Below are 12307 nucleotides of genomic sequence, written 5' to 3' on the forward strand. Positions count from 1 at the left end.
CAGACACCTATAATAATATATTACAGGACAGTCACCTATAATATAATACAGGACAGTCCTCTATAATAATAATATATCACAGGACATTCCCCTATAATAATAATATATCACAAGACATTCCCCTATAATAATAATATATCACAGGACATTCCCCTATAATAATATAATACAGGACAGTCACCTATAATATGTTACAGGACATTCCCCTATTATAATATATTACAGGACAGTCCCCGATAATAATATATTACAGAGCAGGCATCTATAATAATATATTACAGGACAGTCAGCTATATAATACAGGACAGTCACCTATAATATAATACAGGACAGTCCCCTATAATAATATATTACAGGACACCCTCCTATAATATGTTACAGGACATTCCCCTATTATAATATATTACAGGACAGTCCCCTATAATAATATATTACAGGACAGTCCCCTATAATAATATATTACAGGACAGTCATCTATAATAATATATTACAGGTCAGTCACCTATAATAATACATTACAGAGCAGTTCCCTTTTATAATATATTACAGGACATTCCCCTATTATAATATATTACAGGGCAGTCACCTACAATAATATATTACAGAGCAGGCATCTATAATAATATATTACAGGGCAGTCACCTATAATAATATATTACAGGACATCCTCCTATAATAATATATTACAGGACATCCTCCTATAATAATATATTACAGGACAATCCCCTATAATAATATATTACAGGACAGTCCCCTATTATAATATATTACAGGACAGCCCCCTATCATAAAATATTACAGTACAGTCCCCTATAATAATATTATACAGGACATCCTTCTATAGTAATATATCACAGGACATTCCCCTATAATAATAATAATAATATATCACAGGACGTCCCCTATAAAAATATACTACAGGACAGTCACCTATAATAATATATTACCAGACAGTCTCCTATAATAATATATTACATGACATCCTCCTATAATATTATCTTACAGAACATCCTCCTATAATATGTTACAGGACATTCCCCTATTATAATGTATTACAGGACAGTCCCCTATTATAATATATTACAGAACAGTCCCCTATTATAATATATTACAGGACAGTCCCCTATTATAATATATTACAGAACAGTCCCCTATTATAAAGTATTACAGGACAGTCCCCTATTATAATATATTACAGAGCAGTCCCCTATAATAATATATTACCAGACAGTCTCCTATAATAATATATTACATGACATCCTCCTATAATATTATCTTACAGAACATCCTCCTATAATATGTTGCAGGACATTCCCCTATTATAATGTATTACAGGACAGTCCCCTATAATAATATATTACAGGACAGTCCCCTATTATAATATATTACAGAACAGTCCCCTATTATAATATCTTACAGGACAGTCCCCTATTATAATATATTACAGAACAGTCCCCTATTATAAAGTATTACAGGACAGTCCCCTATTATAATATATTACAGGGCAGTCCCCTATTATAATATATTACAGGACAGTCCCCTATTATAATATATTACAGGACAGTCCCCTATAATAATATATTACAGGACATCCTCCTATAATAATATATTACAGAGCAGGCACCTATATTATAATAGGGGACTGTCCTGTAACATATTATAGGAGGATGTTCTGTAAGATATTATTATAGCTGACTGTCCTGTAATATATTATTATAGGTGCCTGCTCTGTAATATATTATTATCGGGGACTGTCCTGTAATATATTATTATAGGGGACTGCCCTATATTATTATAGAGGACTGTCCTGTAATATAATAATATGGGACAGTCCCCTATAATAATATATTACAGGACAGTCCACGATAATAATATATTACAGAGCAAGCATCTATAATAATATATTACAGGACAGTCAGCTATAATATATTACAGGACGGTCACCTATAATAATATATTACAGGACATCCTCCTATAATATGTTACAGAACATTCCCCTATTATAATATATTACAGGACAGTCCCCTATTATAATATATTACAGGACAGTCAGCTATAATAATATATTACAGAGGAGTCACCTATAATAATGTTACAGGACAGTCCCCGATAATAACATAATACATGGCACTCATCTATAATAATATATTACAGGGCAGTCACCTATAATAATATATTACAGGGCAGTCCCCTATAATAATATATTCCAGGGCAGTCACCTATAATATTATATTACAGGGCAGTCACCTATAATAATATATTACAGGGCAGTCACCTATAATAATATATTACAGGTATTCTAGAATACCCGATCCCTTAGAATCGGGCCACAATCTAGTAATAATATATTACAGGGCAGTCACCTATAATAATATATTATAGAGCAGTCCCCTATAATAATATATTACAGGGCAGTCCCCTATAATAATATATTACAGGGCAGTCACCTATAATATTATATTACAGGACAGTTCCCTATAATAATATATTACAGGGCAGTCACCTATAATAATATATTACAGGGCAGTCACCTATAATAATATATTACAGAGCAGTCACCTATAATAATATATTACAGGGCAGTCCCCTATAATAATATATTACAGGACAGTCACCTATAATAATATATTACAGGACAGTCACCTATAATAATATATTACAGGACAGTCACCTATAATAATATATTACAGGGCAGTCACCTATAATAATATATTACAGAGCAGTCCCCTATAATAATATATTATAGAGCAGTCACCTATAATAATATATTATAGAGCAGTCACCTATAATAATATATTACAGAGCAGTCACCTATAATAATATATTACAGGACAGTCACCTATAATAATATATTACAGGGCAGTCCCCTATAATAATATATTACAGGGCAGTCCCCTATAATAATATATTACAGGACAGTCCCCTATAATAATATATTACAGGGCAGTCACCTATAATATTATATTACAGGACAGTTCCCTATAATAATATATTACAGGGCAGTCACCTATAATAATATATTACAGGGCAGTCACCTATAATAATATATTACAGAGCAGTCACCTATAATAATATATTACAGGGCAGTCCCCTATAATAATATATTACAGGACAGTCACCTATAATAATATATTACAGGGCAGTCACCTATAATAATATATTATAGAGCAGTCACCTATAATAATATATTATAGAGCAGTCACCTATAATAATATATTACAGAGCAGTCACCTATAATAATATATTACAGGACAGTCACCTATAATAATATATTACAGGGCAGTCCCCTATAATAATATATTACAGGGCAGTCCCCTATAATAATATATTACAGGACAGTCACCTATAATAATATATTACAGAGCAGTCACCTATAATAATATATTACAGGGCAATCCCCTATAATAATATATTACAGGACAGTCACCTATAATAATATATTACAGGGCAGTCACCTATAATAATATATTATAGAGCAGTCACCTATAATAATATATTACAGAGCAGTCACCTATAATAATATATTACAGAGCAGTCACCTATAATAATATATTACAGGACAGTCACCTATAATAATATATTACAGGGCAGTCACCTATAATAATATATTACAGGGCAGTCACCTATAATAATATATTACAGGGCAGTCACCTATAATAATATATTATAGAGCAGTCCCCTATAATAATATATTACAGGACAGTCACCTATAATAATATATTACAGAGCAGTCACCTATAATAATATATTACAGAGCAGTCACCTATAATAATATATTACAGGACAGTCACCTATAATAATATATTACAGGGCAGTCACCTATAATAATATATTACAGAGCAGTCACCTATAATAATATATTACAGGACAGTCACCTATAATAATAATATATTACAGGGCAGTCACCTATAATAATATATTACAGGGCAGTCACCTATAATAATATATTACAGGGCAGTCACCTATAATAATATATTATAGAGCAGTCCCCTATAATAATATATTACAGAGCAGTCCCCTATAATAATATATTACAGGGCAGTCCCCTATAATAATATATTACAGGGCAGTCACCTATAATAATATATTACAGGGCAGTCCCCTATAATAATATATTACAGAGCAGTCCCCTATAATAATATATTACAGGGCAGTCCCCTATAATAATATATTACAGGACAGTCCCCTATAATAATATATTACAGGGCAGTCACCTATAATAATATATTACAGGGTAGTCACCTATAATAATATAACACAGAGCAGTCACCTATAATAATATATTACAGGACAGTCCCCTATAATAATATATTACAGGACATTCCCCTATAATAATATATTACAGGACAGTCCCCTATAATAATATATTACAGGGTAGTCACCTATAGTAATATATTACAGGACAGTCCCCTATAATAATATATTACAGGGCAGTCCCCTATAATAATATAATACAGAGCAGTCACCTATAATAATATATTACAGGTCAGTCACCTATAATAATATATTACAGGGTAGTCACCTATAATAATATATTACAGGGTAGTCACCTATAGTAATATATTACAGGACAGTCCCCTATAATAATATATTACAGGGCAGTCCCCTATAATAATATAATACAGAGCAGTCACCTATAATAATATATTACAGGGTAGTCACCTATAGTAATATATTACAGGACAGTCCCCTATAATAATATATTACAGGGCAGTCCCCTATAATAATATAATACAGAGCAGTCACCTATAATAATATATTACAGGACAGTCACCTATAATAATATATTACAGGGTAGTCACCTATAGTAATATATTACAGGACAGTCCCCTATAATAATATATTACAGGGCAGTCCCCTATAATAATATAATACAGAGCAGTCACCTATAATAATATATTACAGGACAGTCACCTATAATAATATATTACAGGGTAGTCACCTATAATAATATATTACAGAGCAGTCACCTATAATAATATAATACAGGGCAGTCCCCTATAATAATATATTACAGGACAGTCCCCTATAATAATATATTACAGGGTAGTCACCTATAATAATATATTACAGGACAGGGACTCATGGAGTAATAATAGCCGGTATTTAGCATTTCTAGATCCATCGCAGCAGACACGGACACAATACGGATCGTCCGCAGACCCTGCACCCGAGGTGATTGATGCATTTTCATCCTGTCCCTCTTTGGATTTTCCCTGCCCCGAATTAGACCCCCGAGCCCCCAATAGAAACCCCGCTGCCCAGGGGCTGTGCCCCCCGTACTCCGCGGGCAATGATATAAGACATGGAGGCGCACAGCAGAGCCGCCCGCATATACCGCTACTATCACTGTATAATATCAGCAAGGAGGCGTTATATGGGGGCGCACCATAGAACGGGGGGGAATCACTGGATCAGGCGGACGCCATATATAGCGGGGAATAGCGGGTCACAGATATGCAGAGGAATATAGGGGTACAGGACCGGTGAGTGGTATACACGGGTATAGTCCCTGGCAGCAGTATACAGAGAATATAGTGCCGGCTAATTACAAATAGGAATAAATATACAAGGTGAGTTATAGACTATATGTATATTCATATTTTAGTGTGTATATAATATACAGTAGTATATAGGGATATAGTGTCAGCAAGTAGTATATACGGATATAGCACCGGGTAGTAGTATATAGGGGTATAGTACTAGGTAGTAGTATCTAGGGATATATTGCCAGGCAGTATTACATAGGGATATAGCATCAGGCAGAAGTATATAGGGGTATAGTGCCAGCCAGAAGATGGGGATGTTCTGGGGGTACAGTACCAGGCAGTATATATAGTGGCAGGCGGTCAGTTCTGGGGGTACAGTACCAGGCAGTATATACAGTACCAGGCAATATAGTTCTGAGGGAACAGTACCAGGCAGTATATATAGTGGCAGGCGGTCAGTTCTGGGGGTACAGTACCAGGCAGTACATATGGTGGCAGGTGGTTAGTACTGGGGGTACAGTACCCAGGCAGTGTATATAGTGGCAGGGGTCAGTTCTGGGGGTACAGTACCAGGCAGTATATACAGTACCAGGCAGTATATATAGTTGGAGGCGGTCAGTTCCGGGGGTTCAGTACCAGGCAGTATATACAGTACCAGGCAGTATATATAGTTGGAGGTGGTCAGTTATGGGGGTTCAGTACCAGGCAGTATATATAGTACCAGGCAGTATATATAGTTGGAGGCGGTCAGTTCTGGGGGTACAGTACCAGGCAGTGTATACAGTACCAGGCAGTATATATAGTTGGAGGCGGTCAGTTTCGGGGGTTCAGTACCAGGCAGTATAGTTCTGGGGGTACAGTACCAGGCAGTATATATAGTGGCAGGCGGTCAGTTCTGGGGGTACAGTACCAGGCAGTATATACAGTACCAGGCAGTATATATAGTTGGAGGCGGTCAGTTCCGGGGGTTCAGTACCAGGCAGTATATACAGTACCAGGCAGTATATATAGTTGGAGGTGGTCAGTTATGGGGGTTCAGTACCAGGCAGTATATACAGTACCAGGCAGTATATATAGTTGGAGGCGGTCAGTTCTGGGGGTACAGTACCAGGCAGTATATACAGTACCAGGCAGTATATATAGTGGCAGGCGGTCAGTTCTGGGGGTACAGTACCAGGCAGTATATACAGTACCAGGCAGTATATATAGTTGGAGGCGGTCAGTTCCGGGGGTTCAGTACCAGGCAGTATATACAGTACCAGGCAGTATATATAGTTGGAGGCGGTCAGTTCTGGGGGTACAGTACCAGGCAGTGTATACAGTACCAGGCAGTATATATAGTTGGAGGCGGTCAGTTTCGGGGGTTCAGTACCAGGCAGTATAGTTCTGGGGGTACAGTACCAGGCAGTATATATAGTGGCAGGCGGTCAGTTCTGGGGGTACAGTACCAGGCAGTATATACAGTACCAGGCAGTATATATAGTTGGAGGCGGTCAGTTCCGGGGGTTCAGTACCAGGCAGTATATACAGTACCAGGCAGTATATATAGTTGGAGGTGGTCAGTTATGGGGGTTCAGTACCAGGCAGTATATACAGTACCAGGCAGTATATATAGTTGGAGGCGGTCAGTTCTGGGGGTACAGTACCAGGCAGTATATACAGTACCAGGCAGTATATATAGTGGCAGGCGGTCAGTTCTGGGGGTACAGTACCAGGCAGTATATACAGTACCAGGCAGTATATATAGTTGGAGGCGGTCAGTTCCGGGGGTTCAGTACCAGGCAGTATATACAGTACCAGGCAGTATATATAGTTGGAGGCGGTCAGTTCTGGGGGTACAGTACCAGGCAGTGTATACAGTACCAGGCAGTATATATAGTTGGAGGCGGTCAGTTTCGGGGGTTCAGTACCAGGCAGTATAGTTCTGGGGGTACAGTACCAGGCAGTATATATAGTGGCAGGCGGTCAGTTCTGGGGGTACAGTACCAGGCAGTATATATGGTGCAGGCGGTCAGTTCTGGGGGTACAGTACCAGGCAGTATATACAGTACCAGGCAGTATAGTTCTGGGGGTACAGTACCAGGCAGTATATATGGTGCAGGCGGTCAGTTCTGGGGGTACAGTACCAGGCAGTATATACAGTACCAGGCAGTATAGTTCTGGGGGTACAGTACCAGGCAGTATATATAGTGGTAAACAATAATGTAAACTATCACTGGCGCTCACCACTCGATACCCACTGGGTAAGTGGGAGTGACATGTGAAATCCCCCAGCTGCTGGAATCACCAGAATATGAGCCACTTCTGTACAAAACAACAATAGTAAAATATCAGATACTGCGCTTAGGGGATATAATCAAAATTGCCACTAAACACACGAGCGCAACCAACGTGACCAGATATAGGTGTGATATAGGTATATCTGGTCAGTGCAAATACACGTTGGCTGCGCTCCTGTGTTTAGTGGCAATTTTGATTATATCCCCTAAGCGCGGTGTCTGATATTTTAGTATATATAGTGGCAGGCGGTCAGTTCTGGGGGTACAGTACCAGGCAGGATATATATAGTGGCAGGCGGTCAATTCTGGGGGTACAGTACCAGGCAGTATATACAGTGGCAGTTCTGGGGTACAGTACCAGGCAGTATATACAGTGTCAGGCAATATATACAGTACCAGGCAGTATAGTTCTGGGGGTACAGTGCCAGGCAGTATATACAGTGGCAGTTCTGGGGGTACAGTGCTAGGCAGTATATACAGTGGCAGTTCTGGGGGTACAGTGCCAGGCAGTATATACAGTGGCAGTTCTGGGGGTACAGTACCAGGCAGTATATACAGTACCAGGCAGTATAGTTCTGGGGGTACAGTGCCAGGCAGTATAGTTCTGGGGGTACAGTACCAGGCAGTATATACAGTACCAGGCAGTATAGTTCTGGGGGTACAATGCCAGGCAGTATAGTTCTGGGGGTACAGTACCAGGCAGTATATACAGTACCAGGCAGTATAGTTCTGGGGGTACAGTACCAGGCAGTATATACAGTACCAGGCAGTATAGTTCTGGGGGTAAAGTACCAGGCAGTATATACAGTAGCAGGCAGTATATACAGTGGCAGTTCTGGGGGTACAGTGCCAGGCAGTATATACAGCGGCAGTTCTGGGGGTACAGTACCAGGCAGTATATACAGTACCAGGCAGTATAGTTCTGGGGGTACAGTGCCAGGCAGTATATACAGTGGTAGTTCTGGGGATACAGTACCAGGCAGTATATACAGTACCAGGAAGTATAGTTCTGGCGGTACAGTACCAGGCAGTATAAACAGTAGCAGACAGTATATACAGTGGCAGTTCTGGGGGTACAGTGCCAGGCAGTATATACAGTGGCAGTTCTGGGGGTACAGTACCAGGCAGTATATACAGTACCAGGCAGTATAGTTCTGGGGGTACAGTGCCAGGCAGTATATACAGTGGCAGTTCTGGGGGTACAGTGCCAGGCAGTATATACAGTACCAGGCAGTATAGTTCTGGCGGTACAGTACCAGGCAGTATATACAGTAGCAGGCAGTATATACAGTGGCAGTTCTGGGGGTACAGTGCCAGGCAGTATATACAGCGGCAGTTCTGGGGGTACAGTACCAGGCAGTATATACAGTACCAGGCAGTATAGTTCTGGGGGTACAGTGCCAGGCAGTATATACAGTGGTAGTTCTGGGGATACAGTACCAGGCAGTATATACAGTACCAGGCAGTATAGTTCTGGCGGTACAGTACCAGGCAGTATAAACAGTAGCAGACAGTATATACAGTGGCAGTTCTGGGGGTACAGTGCCAGGCAGTATATACAGTGGCAGTTCTGGGGGTACAGTACCAGGCAGTATATACAGTACCAGGCAGTATAGTTCTGGGGGTACAGTGCCAGGCAGTATATACAGTGGCAGTTCTGGGGGTACAGTGCCAGGCAGTATATACAGTACCAGGCAGTATAGTTCTGGCGGTACAGTACCAGGCAGTATATACAGTAGCAGGCAGTATATACAGTGGCAGTTCTGGGGTAACACCAGAGGTAGTAATGAGCCCGGCAATGACACTTGGCGGTCAGGGAGAGGAGGACAGTGCGGGTGTGTATGGGGGGCACATGCAGCTATGGGGGGCACTCCTGCCACTCACCAGGGTTGAGGTCCAGGCAGGCTCCAGCGTCCTCTCCGTCCCCCATGTCTCCCTGTGGGCTCAGTCCGTCCATGGAAAGATCCAGGCCCTTGTCAGGCTCCCAGTCCCGAAGTTTCCTTTTTTTGTGACCCCCGATTAGAGCCTCCACCGAGAATGCATGCGCCCTGGAGCTGAGAGTGACCCCCGGGCATCTCCTCCTGTCACTCATGGTCCTGCCGGCCGGAGCCCTGCATGTGTCCTGCTGCCCCACTGACTGCTCAGCCCGCACTGTGCAGGGTCCGCGGCTGGGAGGGTCCACACCCCCAAACCAATGACTGACAGCCCCAGCCTGGATCCAAATGTGTCCCAGCAGAGCCCTCCCCCGCACACAGCATTAACCCCTGCAGCTCTAGAGTCAGATCAGGACACCCCGACATGAAGGACAGAGAAACACTCGGCATCACTGCCCCTGTGCTGTCAGCAGCACAGCAAAGCCTTCCACTGCTCCTCACAAGTCACACAGGGGCCCCTGCAACTACTGAGGAGCACCCCAAATCTCCGAACCTGCAGCATACAGGAGGCCACACTGCAGGCAGCCAGAAGTGGCAGATAACAGCGAGCAGTAGCTGCGTGCACCACAGTCAGTCCCTGTGAGGGCAGATCGCAGACCAGCAGATTGCACTCACCGGCCCTTCATCAGGCTGTGTGCACACGCTGCGGATTACTCTGCAAATGTTTCCGGACTGATTTTGGTAAATCCGCAGGTAAACCACACTGAGGATGTCTCCCCCCTCCAGAAATGGCTGATAACAGGGAGTGATAGCTGCAGTCTCCAGTCTCTCATCTGTTCTCATACACATCACTGCTGAGATCACTCACACTGTAGCAATACATAAGGGATCTTCTGGATCACCCTCCATATGTAGATCCACATCAGCCATCCAGCGCGATCTCCTCACATCGATGTCTGGACTCTCCTGCGCCGGGTGATCCTCTCTACACCGCACACATTACTGCCTGTGTGTCTGTGTCCTCCATACAGGTGGATCTACAGGTCAGGAGGGCAGATCACCCCTGCTGCCATCAATGCGTCACTATGCATGGGACAGCTCTACATCCGCCTATAGATCTAGCCAGATCCCCTGCATCTCTTCCTATAGATCTATCCAGATCCCCTGCATCTCTTCCTATAGATCTAGCCAGATCCCCTGCATCTCTTCCTATAGATCTATCCAGATCCCCTGCATCTCTTCCTATAGATCTAGCCAGATCCCCTGCATCTCTTCCTGTATATCCCATCTTTAGATCTATCCAGACAAACTGCATCTATTGCTATATGCATCCGCCTATAGATCTATCCAGATAGTTACACTCTTCCTATATATCCCAGCTATAGATCTATCCAGAAACACTGCATCTATTCCTATGTACATCCCGCCTACAGATCTATCCAGATCCCCTGCATCTATTCCTATATACACCCCACCTATAGATCTATAATAATAATAATCTTTATTTTTATATAGCGCTAACATATTCCGCAGCGCTTTACAGTTTGCACACATTATCATCACTGTCCCCGTTGGGGCTCACAATCTAAATTCCCTATCATTATGTCTTTGAAATGTGGGAGGAAACCGGAGAACCCGGAGGAAACCCACGCAAACACGGAGAGAACATACAAACTCTTTGCAGATGTGGTCCTTGGTGGGGTTTATCCAGATCCCCTGCATCTCTTCTTATATACACCCCGCCTATAGATCTATCCAGATCCCCTGCATCTATTCCTATGTACATCCCACCTATAGATCTATCCAGATCCCCTGCATCTCTTACTATACATCCTATCTATAGATCTATCCATAAATACTGCATCTGTTCCTATATATCCCACCTATAGATCTATCCAGATAGCTACACTGCATCTCTTCCTATATATCCCACCTATAGATCTATCCAGAAACACTGCATCTATTCATATAGGCATCCCTTCTATAGATCTGTCTAGATCCCCTGCATCTATTCGTATATACGTCCCACCTACAGATCTGTCTAGATCTCCTGCATGTGTTCCTATATACATCCACTCTATAGATCTTTCTAGATTCCCTGCATCTGTTCCTATATACATCCCGTCTATAGATAACAATAATCATCTTTATTTTTATATAGCGCTAACATATTCCGCAGCGCTTTACAGTTTGCACACATTATCATCACTGTCCCCGTTGGGGCTCACAATCTAGATTCCCTATCAGTATGTCTTTGGAAATGTGGGAGGAAACCGGAGAACCCGGAGGAAACCCACGCAAACACGGGGAGAACATACAAACACTTTGCAGATGTTGTCCTGGGTGGGATTGGAACCCAGGACCCCAGCGCTGCAAGGCTGCTGTGCTAACCACTGAGCCACCGTGCTGCCCATATACATCCCACCTATAGATCTGTCTAGATCTCCTGCATCCGTTCCTATACACATCCCACCTATAGATCTGTCTAGATCCCCTGCATCTGTTCCTACAGATCTGTCTAGACCCCCTGCATCTGTTCCTATATACATCGCGCCTATAGATCTGTTTAGATCCCCTGCATCTGCTCCTATATACTGTACATCCCATCTATAGATCTGTCTAGATCCCCTGCATCTGTTCCTACAGATCTGTCTAGACCCCCTGC

At 41.8% G+C, this 12307-nt stretch overlaps 1 protein-coding gene across 1 annotated transcript in view; it reads right to left on the reverse strand.

The window, feature by feature from the left end:
• The window catches only part of TBX15 (T-box transcription factor 15), a 163259-nt gene extending 153326 nt beyond the window's left edge, over nucleotides 1-9933 (reverse strand). Inside the window, exon 1 of the mRNA XM_069760453.1 lies at nucleotides 9653-9933. Within this exon, the coding sequence (XP_069616554.1) occupies nucleotides 9653-9860 (208 nt within the window). The 5' untranslated portion in view covers nucleotides 9861-9933. The remainder of the gene's footprint in view (nucleotides 1-9652) is intronic.
• Nucleotides 9934-12307: the final 2374 nt, after the last annotated feature.

Source organism: Ranitomeya imitator, chromosome 3 (assembly GCF_032444005.1).
Source record: "Ranitomeya imitator isolate aRanImi1 chromosome 3, aRanImi1.pri, whole genome shotgun sequence".
Lineage (NCBI taxonomy): Eukaryota > Metazoa > Chordata > Amphibia > Anura > Dendrobatidae > Ranitomeya > Ranitomeya imitator.